General features: G+C 47.5%; 1 protein-coding gene across 2 annotated transcripts in view; it reads right to left on the bottom strand.

Moving 5' to 3' along the window:
- Positions 1 to 19,065, bottom strand: part of LOC137357122 (deoxycytidine kinase 2-like) — a 69,535-nt gene that overhangs the window by 12,879 nt on the left and 37,591 nt on the right. For both annotated transcript variants that reach the window (XM_068023171.1, XM_068023172.1), the window contains one exon: positions 8,130 to 8,245. In XM_068023171.1, the coding sequence (XP_067879272.1) occupies positions 8,130 to 8,245 (116 nt within the window). The remainder of the gene's footprint in view (positions 1 to 8,129; positions 8,246 to 19,065) is intronic.

The raw sequence follows: 19,065 nt of genomic DNA, 5'->3' as shown, positions 1-19,065 counted from the left end.
GTGAATTGCTGCAGTGCATTTTGTAGATGGCACATACTGCAGCTATGGTGCACTGGTGATGAAGGGAGTGAATGCTTAAGGTGGTGATCAAATGGGTTGCTTTCTCCTGGATGGTGTTGAGCTTCCTGAGTATTATTGGAGCTGCACTCATCCAGACAAGTGTAGAATATACCATCACACTCCTGACTTGTGCCTTGTTGATGGTGGAAAGGCTTTGGGATATCAGGAGGTGAGTCACTTGCCCCAGCCTCCATCCTGCTCTCACAGCCACAGTATTTAGATGGTTGGTATGTTTAAGTTTCTGGTCAATGGTGACCAGAGTTTTGATGATGGAGGATTCAATGATGGTAATACCATTGAATGGCAAGAGGAGGTGGCTAGACTCTCTCTTGTTGGAGAGGTCATTGCCTGGCATTTGTGTGACACTTATCAGCCCAAGCCTGAATGTTGTCCAGGTCTTGCTGAATCCAGTCACGGACTGTTTCATTATCTGAGCAGTTGCAAATGGAACTGAACACTGTACAATCATCAGCAAATATCCCCATTTCTGATGTTATGATGGACAGAAGGTCATTGATCAAATAGCTGAAGATGGTTGGGGCTAGGACACTGCCCTGATGAGCTCCTGCAGTGATGACCTTGGACTGAGATGACTGGTCTCCAACAACAACCACCATTTCTCTTAGGAATGAATCCAGCTGGTGAGCGTTTCCTCCTGATTTCCACTGACTTCAATTTTCCTGGAGCTTCTTGATGCCACACTCAATCAAATGTTGCCTTGATGGCAAGGAAAGTCAGTTTCACCTCACCTCCAGCTTTTTGTCCATGTTTGGACCAAGGCTGAAGTCAAGTGGTGCTGGTGGAACCCAAATTGAGAATTCTTCTTTTTCTTCTTTGACCTCCTTATCTCGAGAGACAATGGGTAAGCGCCTGGAGGTGGTCAGTGGTGTGTGGAGTAGCGCCTGGAGTGGCTATAAAGGTCAATTCTAGAGTGACAGGCTCTTCCACAGGTGCTGCAGAAAAATTTGTTTGTCGGGGCTGTTTCACAGTTGGCTCTCCCCTTGCGCTTTTGTCTTTTTTCCTGCCAATTGCTAAGTCTCTTCGACTCGCCACACGTTAGCCCCGCCTTTATGGCTGCCCGCTGGCAACTGACTCCCACGACTTGTGATCAATGTCACAGGACTTCATGTCGTGTTTGCAGACGCCTTTAAGGCGGAGACGTGGACGGCCGGTGGGTCTGATACCACTGGCGAGCTCGCTGTACAATGTGTCTTTGGGGATCCTGCCATCTTCCATGCGGCTCACATGGCCAAGCCATCTCAAGCGCCGCTGACTCAGTAGTGTGTATAAGCTGGGGATGTTGGCCATCTTGAGGACTTCTGTGTTGGAGATGCGGTCCTGCCACCTGATGCCAAGTATTCCCCGGAGGCAGCGAAGATGGAATGAATTGAGACGTCGCTCTAGGCTGACATACGTTGTCCAGGCCTCGCTGCCATAGAGCAAGGTACTGAGGACACAGGCTTGATACACTCGGACTTTTGTGTTCCGTGTCAGTGCGCCATTTTCCCACACTCTCTTGGCCAGTCTGGACATTGCAGTGGAAGCCTTTCCCATGCGCTTGTTGATTTCTGCATCTAGTGACAGGTTACTGGTGATAGTTGAGCCTAGGTAGGTGAACTCTTGAACCACTTCCAGAGCGTGGTCGCCAATATTGATGGATGGAGCATTTCTGACGTCCTGCCCCATGATCGTTTTCTTGAGGCTGATGGTTAGGCCAAATACATTGCAGGCAGCCGCAAACCTGTCGATGAGACTCTGCAGGCACTCTTCAGTGTGAGATGTTAAAGCAGCATCGTCAGCAAAGAGGAGTTCCCTGATGAGGACTTTCCGTACTTTGGACTTCACTCTTAGATGGGCAAGGTTGAACAACCTGCCCCCTGATCTTGTGTGGAGGAAAATTCCTTCCGAAGACTTGAACGCATGCGAGAGCAGCAGGGAGAAGAAAATCCCAAAAAGTGTGGGTGCGAGAACACAGCCCTGTTTCACGCCACTCAGGATAGGTGCCATGTTGAATTGTGCCTTTCATATTGTCATGGAATGAGGTGATGATACTTAGTAGCTTTGGTGGATATCCAATCTTTTCTAGTAGTCTGAAGAGACCACGTCTGCTGACGAGGTCAAAGGCTTTGGTGAGATCAATGAAAGCAATGTAGAGGGGCATCTGTTGTTCGCGGCATTTCTCCTGTATCTGACAAAGGGAGAACAGCATGTCAACGGTCGATCTCTCTGCACGAAAGCCACACTGTGCCTCAGGGTAGACGCGCTCGGCCAGCTTCTGGAGCCTGTTTAGAGCGACTTGAGCAAAGACTTTCCCCACTATGCTGAGCAGGGAGATTCCACGGTAGTTGTTACAGTCACCGCAGTCACCTTTGTTTTTATAGAGGGTGATGATATTGGCATGGGGCATGTCCTGAGCTACTGCTCCCTCGTCCCAGCACCGGCATAGCAGTTCATGTAGTGCTGAGAGTATAGCAGGCTTGGCACTCTTGATTATTTCAGGGGTAATGCTGTCCTTCCCAGGGGCTTTTCCGCTGGCTAGAGAATCAATGGCATCACCGAGTTCCGATTTTGTTGGCTGTATGTCCAGCTCATCCATAACTGGTAGAGGCTGGGCTGCATTGAGGGCAGTCTCAGTGACAACATTCTCCCTGGAGTACAGTTCTAGGTAGTGCTCAACCCAGCGGTCCATTTGTTTGCGTTGGTCAGTGATTATGTCCCCTGATTTAGACATGAGGGGGGCGATCTTCTTGATGGTTGGCCCAAAAGCTCTCTTAATGCCATCATACATTCCTCTGATATTTCCGGTGTCTGAGGCCAGCTGAATATGACTGCATAGGTGTTGCCAGTAGTCATTTGCGCAGTGCCTGGCTGTTCTTTGTGCAGTGCTTCTGGCTGCTTTAAGTGCTACGGATGTTAACTCGCTGGGGGCTTTCTTGTAGTTCAATAGTGCAGTGCGCTTAGCGGCTATGACAGGTTCCAGCTCTTCATTATGAGATTGAAACCAGTCTGCGTTTCTCTTCGCATGTTTGCCGTAGGTGGTCAAAGCTGACTCATAGATGGCGTCTCTGATGTGGGCCCACTTGGTCTCAGCATCCCCTGTGGGAGTGTTTTGAAGGGCTGTTACAAGTGAATTTAGAAATTTTTGTAACAGCTGTGGATGAGAAATTCTGCTCGTGTTGATGCGCGGGTGGCCCTTCTGCTTGGAATGATGCAACTTCTTTGGTCTGAGTCTAACCTTGCTGCACACCAGGGAGTGGTCGGTGTCGCAGTCCACACTGTGGAAGCTGCGTGTGATTTGAACACTGTTTAAGGAGGCTCGCCTTGTGACGATGAGGTCTAGCTGGTGCCAACGACGCGATCTTGGGTGCCTCCATGAAACCTGGTGACAGGGTTTAGTGTGAAAGAACGAGTTGGTGATGCAGAGGTTATGATAGGTACACAACTGAAGCAATCTCTGCCCGTTCTCATTCATCCTTCCAACGTCATAGCGCCCAAGGCAGGAGGGCCATGAGTCATGGTTGGCCCCAACCCTGACATTAAAGTCCCCCAGCAGGAACAGGTGTTCGGTGTTGGGGATGCTGCTCATGATATTATGGAGTTCCTCGTAGAACTGGTCTTTAGCTTCAGGTGGGGAACAGTGTTGGAGCATAGATGCTGAGTAGGTGTACTGGACTAGAGGTGGTGAGCAGTCAGATGGACAGTATGCGTTGCGAGCCATTTGAGGGAGGCTCTATCATGCTGAGCAAGGAGTTTCTGATGGCGAAGCCCACTCCATGCTGTCTTGGTTCTTCAGGATCCCTGCCCTGCCAGAAGAAGGTGTAGTCTTGCTCTGCTGGAGAGCCACTCGCGGGGAGGCGAGTCTCCTGAAGTGCTGCAATGTCTACATTGAGTCTACTGAGCTCGTTGTTAATGATGGCGGTCTTCCGAGAATCGTTGATTTGTGTAAGGGCTTCCGACAGGCCGCCTATGGGTTCCGTTCCGGATTTTCACTTTGGGTTTACTCCCTTAGTCTTGGTCTCTCCCGAGATGCCCACAAGGCAGTGGGATTGTTAGGGCCCCAACACAGGTGTAGGATGATGCCGGTGGGAGGAGGGGGTGCGAGGGGGAGGGGTGGAGGGAAGGGGGTGTGAGGGGGAGCTGGGAAGGGGGCTGTAAGGGGGTAGGGGGGAGTGCAGGGGAAGGGGGTGCAAGGGGAAGATGGTGCGGGGGGGAGGTGATCTGAGAGAATGGAGCTGGGAAGGGGAAGGGGGTGGTGGAAAGGGGGGGGAAAGGGGGTGCAGGTAATAAGCCATTTCCTCAGTTCCCACCATCGATGCCTAGAAATCTCGTCCGCGTCCTTCGGGAGGTGAGCGACATCCTCGGGCGGCGGTACCAGCATTGCCGACAGTGCGCTGCAGATGCTCTCCGAGCCATCTCCCGCGGGCGCTTTGAATTTGCGGCCGAGGAGCCATTTGTGGCTTTTTGGGTGTTCGGGGCACCTTTTCGCAAAGCTTCCCTCGGGTCCCGCTGCTCCTTCTTCTCTTCAATGGACTTACCGCGCGCCGTGTCCGCGGACACTTTGGACGGTGAAGACGGCAGGATCGGAGATCAAAGTATCACCAGCTGTACTTTGCAGTTTCGTCCGGACTGCAATCAATTTCATTGAGAAAACAAAGAGCAGGTATGGCTGGGGGAGGGCAGTGGGCCCAGGTAACATAAACTAGCTGTTAGCTTGTAGTTAAGGCTAAAATGAACTGATTAAAGAGCCAGGGGAGTTTAAACAGTTTAAGAGGGTAGATTGGGGGAGAAAACACGAAGAATGGGAGAAGATGGCCATGGATAGAGTTGAACAGCAAGGGAGCTTCCTCGGGAGCTTACAGCCCAGGAGCCATCTTGTAACTGTATATACTAACCCTAATTGGTGAGCAGGTTATTGGTAAGTGTCACTTGATAGCACTGTCGACAACACCTTCCGTCACTTTACTGATCACTGAGAGTAGGCTGAGGGGGCGGTGACTGGCTGGATTGGATTTGTTCTGCTTTTTGTGAACAGACATACTTGGGACAATTTTCGATATTGTTGGGTCGATCCCAATCTTGTAGCTGAACTGGAACAGCCTGGCTCGAGGCATGGCTGGTCCTGGAAAACAAGTCTTCAGCATTACAGCCGGGAAGTTAGCGAGGCCCATAGCCTTTGTTGTATTCAGCATGCTCAGCCATTTCTTGATATCATGTAGTGAATCGAACTGGTTTAAGATTGGCTTCTGTGATTGTGGATAGCTCATGAGGATGCCGAGATGGATCATCTTTAATCTGATCCAGGTGTGGGATCACTTTGCTGTGTTTTTAGTATGCGGTTTCCGCTGTTTAGCATGCGCGTAACCTCGTGTTGGAGCTTCACCAGGTTGGCACCTCATTAAGTATGCCCCATACTGCTCTTGACATGCTCTTCTACATTCCTCATTGAACCATGGTTGGTCCTCTGGCTTGATGGTAATGGTAAAGTGAGGGATATACCAGGCCTTGAGGTTACATATTGTGATGGAGTTCAATTCTTTACTGATGGCACACAGCACCTCTTGGACCCCCAGTTATGAGCTGCTAGATCTGTTCTGAATCTATTCCGTTTCGCACAGTGGTAGTACCGCACAGCACAATGGAGGGTATCCTCAGTGAGAGGATGGGACTTCATCTCCACAAGGACAAGGTGCTCACTCCTACCAATACTGTATTGGACAGATGCACCTGCAACAGTTCGATGCGTAAAAATCAGTTCAAGTAGGTTTTCCATCGTTTTTGTTTTCTCATCACCTGCTGCAGGCCCAGTCTGGTGGCTACGTCCCTCATGACTCAGCCAGCTCGGTCAATAGTGGTGTTACCGAGACCCTTTTGATGATGGAAATTGAAGTCCCCCACCCAGAGTACATTCTGTGCCCTTGCTACCCTCTGTGCTTCTTCCTTGTGGTGTTCAACATGGAGGAGTACTGATTCATCCACTGAGAGAAGAAAGTAGGTGGTAATCAGCAGGAAGTTTCCTTGCCAATGTTTGGCCTCATGCCATGAGACTTCATGGGGTCTGGAGTCAATGTTGAGGACTCCCGGGGCCACTCCCTCCTGACTGTACACCAATGCGCCGCCACCTCTGGTGGGACATGACACACCCAGGAATAGTGATGGAGGAGACTGGGATATTGGCTGAAAGGTATGATTATGAGAGTCTGTCGATTTCAGACTGTTGCTTGACTACTGTCGAGGACAGCTCTTCCAATTTTGGCATAAGTCACTAGATGTTAGTGAGGAGGACTTTGCAGGATCGATGGAGCTGGGTGTGTCTTTGTCATGTCCGGTGCCCGAGTTGATGCTGGGTGGTTTTATTCTTCTTCTAGATTTTTGTAGTGGTTTGCTACAACTGGCTTGCTGAGCCATTTCAGAGGATAATTAAGAGTCAACTACACTGCTGTTGGTCTGTAGGCACAAATAGGTCAGACTGCTTCAGGGTTTTTACAACAATGCAGTAGTTTCATGGACCATCGTACTATTACCGATACTAGCTTTTATTTCAGATTTATTTAATTAACTGAATTTAAATTCTCCAGCTGCCATGGTGCAATTTGACCTAATTTCTCTGGATCATTAGTCCAGGCCTCTGGATTATCAGTAACACAGCCAATATGAAAGCTTTCTCTTCAACTTCAGACTGGAGGGCTGTGGTGCTCTCCAGGGGTCAATGTTGGGATAACTGCTCTTTTTGATGTACATATGTAAAGTGACTCCTGACAATGCAGCGGCCCGCTGACGTCATCAGAGTGCGCCAAGCTGCGCACATGCGCAGCTACATCTTGCCAGGACTAAGTGCAGGATGACATCATCACACAGCGCCGACGTCATCGCGTATCCGTGCCTGGGCCATCTTCGTGCATGCGCGATAAAGCATCATCGGGTAGCCAGCGCCCCCCACTCGGCTGAAGGAAGCGGCTGAATCTCTACCCCATCGGCAACTTGCTCCGGCCTCGATGCTTCCTCCCTCAGACACTCGCTCCAGGTCTTGCTGCTCCCCCTCACGCCCCTGGCCAATTGTTCCTCGCTTCGCGCCACCCCGCTCTCCAGCCGCTCGCTCCCCGCCACTTCCAAAATTATGCGAAACCTTTATAAAACACTGGAAAGGCCTCAGCTGGACCATTACATTCAATCTTGGCACCACACTTTAGAAAGGATGTCCAGGCCTTGTAGAGAATGCAGAGGAGTTGTTCTCCTTGGAGCAGAGACCACTAAGAGGAGATCTGATAAAGACGTTGAAAATCATGGATGATTTTGATAAATAAGGAAAAGCCGTTTCCAGTGGCAGAAGGGTCAGCAACCAGAGGACACAGATTGGCAAAAGAACCAGAAGCGACATGAGGAAACATTTTTTTTTTTTACACAGTGAGCTGTTGAGATCTGGAATGCAGTCACTGAAAATGCTGTGCGGAGTTTGCAAGTTCTCCCTGTGACCGCGTGGGTTTTCGCCGGGTGCTCCGGTTTCCTCCCACAGCCAAAGACTTGCAGGTGATAGGTAAATTGGCCGTTGTAAATTGCCCCTAGTGTAGGTAGGTGGTGTGGGATTACTGTAGGGTTAGTATAAGTGGGTGGTTGTTGGTCAGCACAGACTCGGTGGGCCGAAGGGTCTGGTTCAGTGCTGTATCTCGCAATAAATAAATAAACAAAAGAGTGGTGGTAGCAGATTCAATAGTAACATTCCAACGAGGACTGGATAAATATTTAAAAGAAAAAAAATTACACAGTAGGAATAATTGGACAGCTCTACTAAAAGCTGGCACAGGCATGATGGGCCTATTAGTCTCCTTGTGCACTGTATCATTCTATAATTTGACTTTTTACAGAGGGCTGGGCATTCAGTCGCATTTTTGCAGACTCAGTTGTGGAATGATGTATTAAGAGGAGCAAGGCAGAAAACAGCAACAAAAAGGCAGCAAGAATAAGTTAAGGCTAAGAAAAAAGCAGATATGCGTCCCATTTACAGCAGCTGACACTGGAATTGACAATTTGTCATGAAATTAACACAAAGAGGAATTAGAAACAATATCACTTACTCTGTGGAGTGTCTCACAAGCCAGTTTTCATGTTGCAAATGCAGCTGTTTCAGGTACTCCAGCTGAATTTCCTTTTCTTCATCTCTCCCCCTTTGTTGTAGTCTTTCTAAACATTTCTGTGGAAAGATAATCGACTGTTCTCGCAAATTGTTTTAGAGGCAGATAACATTTCAACTAACACGTTTAACCCCCATCACTGATTACAAGTCAGATACCATAGCAATTACCTTGAGTCAAATGTTAGATCACTTTGAAGAATAAAATTGTGCACTAAAGTTCTTGCAGGCAAAATCTCCAATTGTAAATATGAGCATTTTAAAAATTCTTTTATAGGACGGAAGCATTGCTGGCAAGGCCAGCATCTGTTGCCCATCTCTAGTTGCCCTTGAGAAGGTAGTGGTGAGCCGCCTTCTTGAACTGCTGCAGTCCATCGGGTGTAAGTACACCCACAGTGCTGTTGGGGAGGGAGTTCCAGGTTTTTGATCCAGCGTCAGTGAAGGAACAGCGATATAGCTCCAAGTCAGGATGGTGAGTGACTTGGAGGAGAACTTGCTGATGATGGTGTTCCCATGCGTCTGCTGCCCTTGCCTTTCTAGGTAGTAGAGCTTGCGGGTTAAGAAGGTGCTGTCGAAGGAGAATGCTGCAGTGCATTCTTGCAAATAGCACACACTGCTGCCACTGTGTGTCGGTAGTGAAGGGAGTGACTGTTGAAGGTGGTGCTGCTTTGTCCTGGATGTTGGCAAGCTTCAGTGATATGGAGTTGCACGTCAGGCAAATGGACAGTATTCTGTCACATTCCTGATTTGTGCCTTGGAGATGATGAATAGGCTTTGGGGAGTCAGGAGGTGAGTTACTCACCACAGAATTCCCAGTCTCTGACCTGCTCTTGTAGCCACAGTATTTATATGACTGGTCCAGTTAAATTTCTGGTCAATGGTAACCCCCCAGGATGTTGATATGGGGGATTCAGCGAAGGTAATGCTGTTGAATGTCAAGGAGGGATGGTTAGATGCTCCTGTTGGAGATGGTCATTGCCTCGCACTTGTGTGACATGAATGTTACTTGCCACTTATCAGCCCAAGTCTGAATGTTGTCCAGGTCTTGCTGAATCTGGATATGGGCTGCTTTAGTACCCGAGGAGACGTGAATGATACTGAACACTGTGCAATTATCAGTGAACATCCCCACTTCTGACCTTATGATGGAGGGAAGGTCATTGATAAAGCAGCTGAAGATGGTTGGGCCGAAGGAACTCTTGCAGCCATGTCCTGGAGCTAAGATGATTGGTCACCAACAACCACAACCATCTTCCATTGTACTTGGTATGAATCCAACCAGTAGAAAGCTTTCCTTCTCATTCCCACTGACTTCAATTTTGCTAGGGCTCCTTGATGCCATACTTGGCCAAATGCTGCCTTGATGTCAAGAGCAGTCACTCTCACCTCACCAATTCAACTCTTTTGTCCATATTTGGACCAAGGCTACAAAGGAAATCTGGAGCTGACGGAACTCAAACTGAGCGTCAGTGAGCAGTTTCTTGCTGTGTCGGTGACGCTTGATAGCGCTGATGATGACACCTTCCATCACTTTGCTGATGATAGAGAATAGACTACTGGGGCGGTAATTGGCCGGATTGGATTTGTCCAAAATATGATAAGAACCGTGTGCTGATTCTATTCTGTTAATTTTGTGCTTATATCACACATTATTCTGTTCAATGTGTAACATTTTGCATTTGTCAGTATTAAATTTCATTTCTGGTCATTTGCATAAATTACCAAATCTTTCTGAAAATTTAGCTGCATTCTCTTTTTTTATTTTGTTGCAAACTTTACTGTCATTCATAAATGTGATAATCTTGCAGTTGATTTCAGAGTTCAGCTCATTTCTGTAAATAAGAAGCAAGAGATTAATAGACCACACACTACCCCTCCAAAAACATCACTCAATACCTTCCCCCACTGCGAGTAAACATTTCTCATTCTACTCTGGTTTCCCTATCTTTTAATCAAATTTTGTATCCAGTCCCATACGTTACCCTAGATTCTCAAGACTTTCAGTCAATTAAAATCTTTCATGCAGAACTTTACTTAAAGCATTTCCAGGGTATTGTGTTTTTAACCTGAAGCCTTTGGAAAATCCAAGTGAAATACGCTAGAAGAAATTCTGCTGTTCACTTTATCTGAAATATCTCAAAGGAACTAAGGAAGTTTGTCAGGCATGAATCCCTTTTCTTACAAATTTATTTCTATGTACTCTAAAAAGGTTTCCATTACATTGAAGAACATAGAATTTTGGTTGCATCATTCCAACTATGAAAGATGATGGACATGCAGCAAACAATCCATTTAGGTGGGGCGCACCTTTGCTGCTGGCTGTGAAGACCAATCCTTGAGAAGCAGGTACTGCCAGAAGTGTTGCACGTGAAGCTGCCAAGTGACGCTGTGAGTTGTTGTTTTTGACATTGACGCCTGTTGCCAAGCTGCTGGTTGTCGTGGTAGTACACACCAGTCCACAGGATGCATTGCCATTTCGATCTTTCACCAGCTCCTGACTCCCAGGTGCAATAGTTGACATTTAGGGCCTTCATGTCACGCTTGCAAGCATCCTTGAAGCAGAGCTTTGGAGGCGCCACTGGTCCTCTGAGCCAGGCTATCTCACCATTTAGCAGGTCCTTGGGTATGTGACCGTCTTCCATCCTGTGGATGTGTCCGATCCACTGAAGCTGCCTCTGTTTGATTAGTGCCAACACACATGGGAGCTCTGCCTTGGAGAGGAGTGCCGCATTTGTGATTTTGTCCTGCCAGGATATGCCCGTGATGTGCTGCAGACAGAAAAGATGGAAATTATTGAGCTTCTTTTCCAGGTAGCTGTAAGTTGCCCATGTTTCACAGCAATACAGCAAGGTGCTGAGAACACAGGCCTTATAAAACTATCAGCTTGGTCCGAAGGGTCAACTTGGTGTTATCCGATGCATGTTTCGCGAATCAGCCAAAGGTGGTAGTTGCTTTCCCTATGCGTGTATCGAGCTCTGCATCAAGGCACAGATTGTCTGTCACCGTTGACCCAAGGTAGCAGAATTTGCAAAGCACTTCTATTGGAGTGTTATTAAGTGTGATCATGAACTCTGAACGCCAGCATCTCAGAAAAAGAGCATTTCTATGACTCCCCAGGTGACGTTCTGAGGAACATCCTAACGGGCGAGAGGCTATTCATCCTGGGTGACTTCAATGCACGTGTTGGGGCAGACAGTGATTTATGGCCAACGTGTCTTGGTTGTCATGGGATGGGCAAGATCAAAGATAATGTATAACGTCTTCTTGAGCTTTGTGCGCTGAATGAACTCTTCCAAGGCAGGCAACGCCACAAGGTATCCTGGTGTCAACACTGGTACCAGCTGGACCTAGTCATCAAATGGTGGTGCGATCTGCCCGCAGATTGCAACACTGACAACTCTCTTCGCAGCAGCAGACTGAAAATGCACCCCTAAAAGTTCCACAGCTCCAAACATGACTGCCCACCACACATCAACATCCCTTGCATAAGGCTGGGAACAGACGAATCCCTTGAGGAATATAAATAAAGTAGGAAGGAACTTAAGCAAGGAGTCAGGAAGGCTAAAAGGGGTCATGAAAAGTCATTGGCAAACAGGATTAAGGAGAATCCCAAGGCTTTTCATACGTATATAAAAAGCAAGAGAATCCAGGGAAAGGGTTGGCTCACTCAAGGACAGAGGAGGGAATCTATGCATGGAGCCAGAGGAAATGGGTGAGTTACTAAATGAGTACTTTGCATCAGTATTCACCAATGAGAAGGACTTGGTGGATGATGAGTCTCGGGAAGGGAATATAGATAGTCTGGGTCATGTTGATATCAAAAAGGAGGAGGTGTTGGGTGTCTTACAAAGCATTAAGGTAGATAAGTCCCCAGGGCCTGATGGGATCTACCCCAGAATACTGAGGGAGGCAAGGGAGGAAATTGCTGGGGCCTTGACAGAAATCTCTGTATCCGCATTGGCTGCAGGTGAGGTCCCAGAGGAGTGGAGATTAGCCAATGTTGTTCCTTTGTTTAAGCAAAGATAATCCAGGAAACTATAGGCCGGTGAGCCTGAAGTCAGTGGTAGGGAAATTATTGGAGAGGATTCTTCGGGACAGGATTTACTCCCATTTAGAAACAAATGAACTTATTAGCGAGAGGCAGCATGATTTTGTGAAGGGAAGGTCGTGTCTCACTAACTTGATCGAGTTTTTTGAGGAAGTGACGAAGGTGATTGATGAAGGAAGGGCAGTGGATGTTATCTATATGGACTTCAGTAAAGCCTTTGACAAGTTCCCTCATGGCAGACTGATACAAAAGGTGGAGTCACACGGGATCAGAAGTGAACTGGCAAGATGGATACAGAACTGGCTCTGTCAGAGAAGACAGAGGGTAGCGGTGAAATGGTACTTTTCTGAACAGAGGGCTGTGACTAGTGGTGTTCCACAGGGATCAGTGCTGGGACCTTTGCTGTTTGTAGTATATATAAATGATTTGGAGGAAAATGTAGCTGGTCTGATTAGTGAGGTTGAGGACGAAACAAAGGTTGGTGGAGTTGCGGATAGTGATGAGGATTGTCAGAGGATACAGATCGGTTGGAGACTTGGGCGGAGAAATGGCAGATGGAGTTTAATCTGGACAAATGTAAAGTGATGCATTTTGGAAGGTCTAATATAGGTGAGAAGTATACAGTAAATGGCAGAACCCTTCGGAGTATTGACAGGCAGAGAGATCTGGGCGTACAGGTCCACAGATCACTGAAAGTGGCAACGCAGGTGGATACGGTAGTCAAGAAGGCATACGGCATGCTTGCCTTCATCGGTCGGGGCATAGAGTATAAAAATTGGCAAGTCATGCTGCAGCTGTACAGAACTTTAGTTAGGCCACACTTAGAATATTGCGTGCAATTCTGGTCGCCACACTACCAGAAGGACGTGGAGGCTTTGGAGAGGGTACAGAGGAGGTTTACCAGGATGTTGCCTGGTCTGGAGGGCATTAGCTATGAGGAGAGGTTGGATAAACTCGGATTGTTTTCACTGGAACGACGGAGGTGGAGGGGCGACATGATAGAGGTTTACAAAGTTATGAGTGGCATGGACAGAGTGGATAGTCAGAAGCTTTTTCCCAGGGTGGAAGAGTCAGTTACTAGGGGACATAGGTTTAAGATGCGAGGGGCAAAGTTTAGAGGGGATGTGCGAGGCAAGTTTTTTTTTTTTACACAGAGGGTGGTGAGTGCCTGGAACTTGCTGCCGGGGGAGGTGATGGAAGCAGGTACGATAGTGACGTTTAAGAGGCATCTTGACAAATACATGAATAGGATGGGAATAGAGGGATACAGACCCCGGAAGTGCAGAAGGTTTTAGTTTCGACAGGCATCAAGATCGGCGCAGGCTTGGAGGGCCGAATGGCCTGTTCCTGTGCTGTACTGTTCTTTGTTCAATGATATCAAATACCAGCATTTCGCACTGTCGCTAGAAAGTTTGCTACTCAACAAAACCTTAAGGGGAGGCACCGATGCTGCCACTGATGAAGTTTGGAAGTCACTAAACTCAATCATCTATGAAGCAGTAAAAGCATCATTTGGTAATGGTGGAACCTGCAACAAGGGCTGATTTGAGACCTACTCAGCTATCTGTCATTAATACAAAAAAAAGCCTACATGATGCACAACAAAAACCCAACAGCTAAGACACTGCATGACCTGAAAGTAGCCCAGCGGGAGATACTGCGCAAACCAACACTGGATTAGCTTCTGTCAAGAAATCCAAAATGCGTGCGACAAAGGAAATCTACGAGCTATGTATGAAGGGATCAAGAGGGCACTTGGGCCTGCCATCATCAAAGTTTCTCCCCTGAAGTCAGCAGATGGTGAAGTACTCAGCGACAGAAGTAAGCAGATGTCCATGGGGCTGAACACTACTGTGAGCTGTACTCCTGTGAGTTGGAGATCTCCTAGTCTGTGCTTGACGCTCTCCTGCAATGCCCTGTCATGGACGAGTTAGAAAAAGAAGCCTCATCACTGGAGCTTGAGAAAGCCATGGACTGCCACGCGAACAGAAGGGCACCCGTCAAGGACGGAATCCCAGCCAAACTGCTCAAGCACTGAAAGTCTCATCTATTGCTCCATCTTTATGACCTTCTCCTTCTCTGCCGGAAAAGTAGACTCTGTTCCACAGGAGATGCATGACTCCAAAGTCATCACACTATCGAAAAATAAAGGCAACACAAGAGACTGCAACAACTACAGGGACATCTCACTCTTCGTGTCACGGAGAAGGTCTTTGCTAGGGTCATAGTTAAAAGACTCCATTTAATTGCAGACTGAGTGTACCCGGAAGCACAGTGCGGTTTCCGTACCAGCAGATCTACTGTGGATATGATCTTCTCCATATAACAGCTGCAAGAGAGTGTAGGGATCAGAGTATACCCCGTTACCTTACTTTCATAGATCTCACTGAGGCATTCAACACCGTCAGCAGAGCAGGGCTCTCCAAGATTTTGGGAAAAGCTGGCTGACCACCAAAACTCCTCAGTTCGCATGACAATGTGCACTGCACTGTACAGTTCGATGGCTCCATTTCCAACAGTTATGGTGTGAAGAATGGAGTGAAACAGGGTGTGTCCTCGCACCCACTCTTCTTCATGCTTCAGACCATCGCCTTCTCTGCAGATATGGAAGGAGTCTACATGTATACTAGGCCAGACGACAAGTTGTGCAATCTATCAAGGCTGAAAGCGAAGACAAAGACACATTGCGTCCTTATCAGAAAACTCCTCTACGCTGATGATGCTGCGCTAATCGCTCACATGGAAACTCAGCTACAAAGACTCATGGACTGTCTCTCCCATGCCTGTAACTGGTTCTCCTTGACTATAAGCGTCAAGAAAACTATGGTCTTAGGACAAGCTGTTTCATCTTCTCCCCGATCAAACTAAATAACAACTCACATAGAATTTACAGAAATTCAGTGTTAATGCTCCACAGGAGCCTTCTTTACCCGACTTCACCTCACCCTATCAGCGTAAACCTCTTTTCCTTTTTCCCCTTGTACCTATGTAGCTTCTCCTTAAACACATCTCGGCTATTTGCCTGAGCTACTTGATGTGGTAGCAAGTTCCACATTCTAACCACTCTCTGACTAAGATATTTTTCCTGAATTCCTTATAGGATTTATTCCTGACTATCTTACACATATGATCCCAAGTTTTAGATTCCCCCAAAAACAGAAACATCTTCCTGACATTTACCCTTTCAAACAGTGGCGCAGTGGTTAGCACCACAGCCTCACAGCTCCAGGGACCCGGGTTCGATTCTGGGTACTGCCTGTGCGGAGTTTGCAAGTTCTCCCTGTGTCTGCGTGGGTTTCCTCCGGGTGCTCCGGTTTCCTCCCACATGCCAAAGACTTGCAGGTTGATAGGTTAATTGGCCATTATAAATTGCCCCTAGTATAGGTAGGTGGAAGGGAAATATATAGGGACAGGTGGGGATATGGTAGGAATCTGGGATTAGTGTAGTATTAGTATAAATGGGTGGTTGATGGTCGGCACAGACTCGGTGGGCCGAAGGGCCTGTTTCAGTGCTGTATCTTTAAACTAAACCCCTTCATAATTCTCTTCTCTTTGCTCGAGAAAAGAACACCAGCTGTTCAGTCTTTCCTGATAAGTATAATATCTCAGTTCTGGTTTCGTCCTTGTAAGTCTTGTTTGCACCTTCTCCAATGCCCCTCTATCCTTTTCATATGTGAAGGCCAGAAGTGTGCACAGTACTCTTAAGTATTTCCTGTCTGTCTTGTACAAAAGGTAGGCTAATAGGTTTGTAGTTGCCTGGACTGGATTTGTCTCCCTTATGTATCAGTATCATGAGTGATGACACCTTGAAGGAGTGCATTCCAGAACACGGCACCAATCAGCAAGGGACTGCACAGGAAGGAACAGTTAGGAGTAGAAATGCAGCCGTTATATGAGATTCCATCGTTAGGGGGAACAGAGAGGCATTTCTATAACCGTCATCGTGAGTCCCGCATGATAGGTTGACTCCCGGTGCCAGGGTAAAGATCAGAGAGAGGGTGCAGAATATTCTGCAGGAGAAAAAGAGTGATCCAGAAATTGTGCGACACATCAGTACCAATGACATAGACAGAACAGGTATTGAGGTCCTATGATCAGCTTTCAGGAGCTAGGGAGGAAGTTAAAAAGTAGGACCTCAAAAGGTAGTAATCTCTGGGTTACTCCCACTACCAAATGCCAGCGAGAGTAGAAATAGGAAAATAGGGAGGTTATATGCATGGCTGAGGCACAGTGCAGGAGGGAGGGATTCAAATTCTTGGGGCATCGAGACCAGTTCTGGGGCACCTATTCAAAGGTGACGGGTTGCACCTCAACAGGACTGGGACCAATGTCCTTGTGAGGAGGTTTATTCGTGTGGCTGGGGAGGGTTGAAACTCAACTGGCAGAGGGACTGGCACCGCATATAGAAGTAGAAAAGAAGAATAAAGGGCATAAAGGAGTAAGAGTGGTGGACAGTAGCAGAGAACTAAGTCGTACCATATTAGATAGGGGCAGACTAAGAAGGACTACGAGGAATACCAAGACAGGTTTAGAAGGCATGTATGTAAACATGTGAGTCCTTGGCCATGTGAGCCGCATGGAAGATGGCAGGATCCCCAAAGACACATTGTACAGCGAGCTCGCCACTGGTATCAGACCCACCGGCCGTCCATGTCTCCGCTATAAAGACGTCTGCAAACGCGACATGAAATCGTGTGACATTGATCACAAGTCGTGGGAGTCAGTTGCCAGCATTCGCCAGAGCTGGCGGGCAGCCATAAAGACAGGGCTAAATAGTGGCGAGTCGAAGAGACTTAGTAGTTGGCAGGAAAAAAGACAGAGGCGCAAGGGGAGAGCCAACTGTGCAACAGCCCCGACAAACAAATTTCTCTGCAGCACCTGTGGAAGAGCCTGTCACTCCAGAATTGGCCTTTATAGCCACTCCAGGCGCTACTTCACAAACCACTGACCACCTCCAGGCGCGTATCCATTGTCTCTCGAGATAAGGAGGCCCAAAAGAATGTAAACACACAAAGTGTGGTGAAAAAGGTTGATGACCGATAAGCACAAACAGCCATGTGGGAGCATGATGTAGTGACAACAACAGAACAAAGAACAGTACAGCAAAGGAACAGGCCATTCGGCCCTCCAAGCCTGCGCTGATCATGATGCCTGCCTAAACTAAATCCTTCTGCACTTCCAGAGTCTGTATCTCTCTATTCCCTTCCTATTCATGTATTTATCAAGATGCCTCTTAAACGTCGCTATCGTACCTGCTTCCACCACCTCCCCCGGCAGCAAGTTCCAGGCACTCACCACCCTCTGTGTAAAGAACTTGCCTCGCACATCCCCTCTAAACTTTGCCCCTCGCACCGTAAACCTATGTCCCCTAGTAACTGACTCTTGCACCCTGGGAAAAAGCTTCTGACTATCTACTCTGTCCATGCCGCTCATAACTTTGTAAACCTCTATCAGGTCGCCAGTCCACCTCCGTCGTTCCAGCGAAAACAATCCGAGTTTATCCAACCTCTCCTCACAGCTCATACCCTCCAGACCAGTCAACATCCTGGTAAACCTCTTCTATACCCTCTCCAAAGCCTCCACGTCCTTCTGGTAGTGTAGCGACCAGAATTGTACGCAATATTCCAAGTGTGGCCTAACTAAGGTTCTGTACAGCTGCAGCATGAATTGCCAATTTTTATACTCAATGCCCCGACCGATGAAGGCAAGCATGCTGTATGCCTTCTTGACTACCTTATCCACCTGCGTTGCAACCTTCAGTGATCTGTGGACCTGTACGCCCAGATCTCTCTGCCTGTCAATACTCCGAAGGGTTCTGCCATTTACTGTATACTTACCACCTGTATTAGACCTTCCAAAATGCATTACTTCACATTTGTCCGGATAAAACTCCATCTGCCATTTCTCCGCCCAAGTCTCCAACCGATCTATATATCCTGCTGTATCCTCTGCCAATCCTCATCACTATCCGCAACTCCACCAACCTTTGTGTCGTCCTCAACCTTACTAATCAGACCAGCTAAATTTTCCTCCAAATCATTTATATATACTCCAAACAGCAAAGGTCCCAGCACTGATCCCTGCGGAACACTACTAGTCACAGCCCTCCATTCAGAAAAGCACCCTTCCACCGCTACCTTCTGTCTTCTATGACTGAGCCAGTTCTGTGTCCATCTTGTCAGCTCACCTCTGATCCCCTGTGACTTCACCTTTTGTACCAGTCTGCCATGAGGGAACTTGTCAAAGGCTTTACTGAAGTTCATGTAGACAACATCCACTGCCCTTCCTTCATCAATCATCTTCGTCACTTCCTCAAAAAACTCGATCAAGTTAGTGAGACACGGCCTCCCCTTCACAAAACCATGCTGCCTCTCGCTAATAAGTCCATTTGTTTCCAAATGGGAGTAAATCCTGTCCCGAAGAATCCTCTCCAATAATTTCCCTACCACTAACGTAAGGCTCACCGGCCTGTAATTTCCTGGATCATCCTTGCTACCCTTCTTCAACAAGGAACAATATTGGCTAGTCTCCAGTTTTCTGGGACCTCACCTGTAGCCAATGAGGATGCAAATATTTGTAAAGAAACGTGGCTTAAAAATGGCGAGGACTGGGCACTTCATATTCAAGGATGCAAAGTATTCAGAAAAGATAGGGAAGGAAAAAAGGGAGGTGGGGTGGCAGTATGAATTAGGCAAGACATTGTCGTGTTGGAAGGAGAGGATGTCCTGAGGCGGCAAGGTCAGATTGCAAATGGTTCGAGTTGAGAAGCAAAAAGGTATGATCATACTGCTGGTAGTATTCTATCGGCTTCCAAATAGTGAAAGGGAGATAG

Source organism: Heterodontus francisci, chromosome 47 (genome assembly GCF_036365525.1).
Source record: "Heterodontus francisci isolate sHetFra1 chromosome 47, sHetFra1.hap1, whole genome shotgun sequence".
In the NCBI taxonomy this organism is placed as follows: Eukaryota; Metazoa; Chordata; class Chondrichthyes; order Heterodontiformes; family Heterodontidae; genus Heterodontus; species Heterodontus francisci.
Note: the sequence above shows the minus strand (reverse complement) of the source record. Positions and strands in the feature narration are given on the sequence as shown.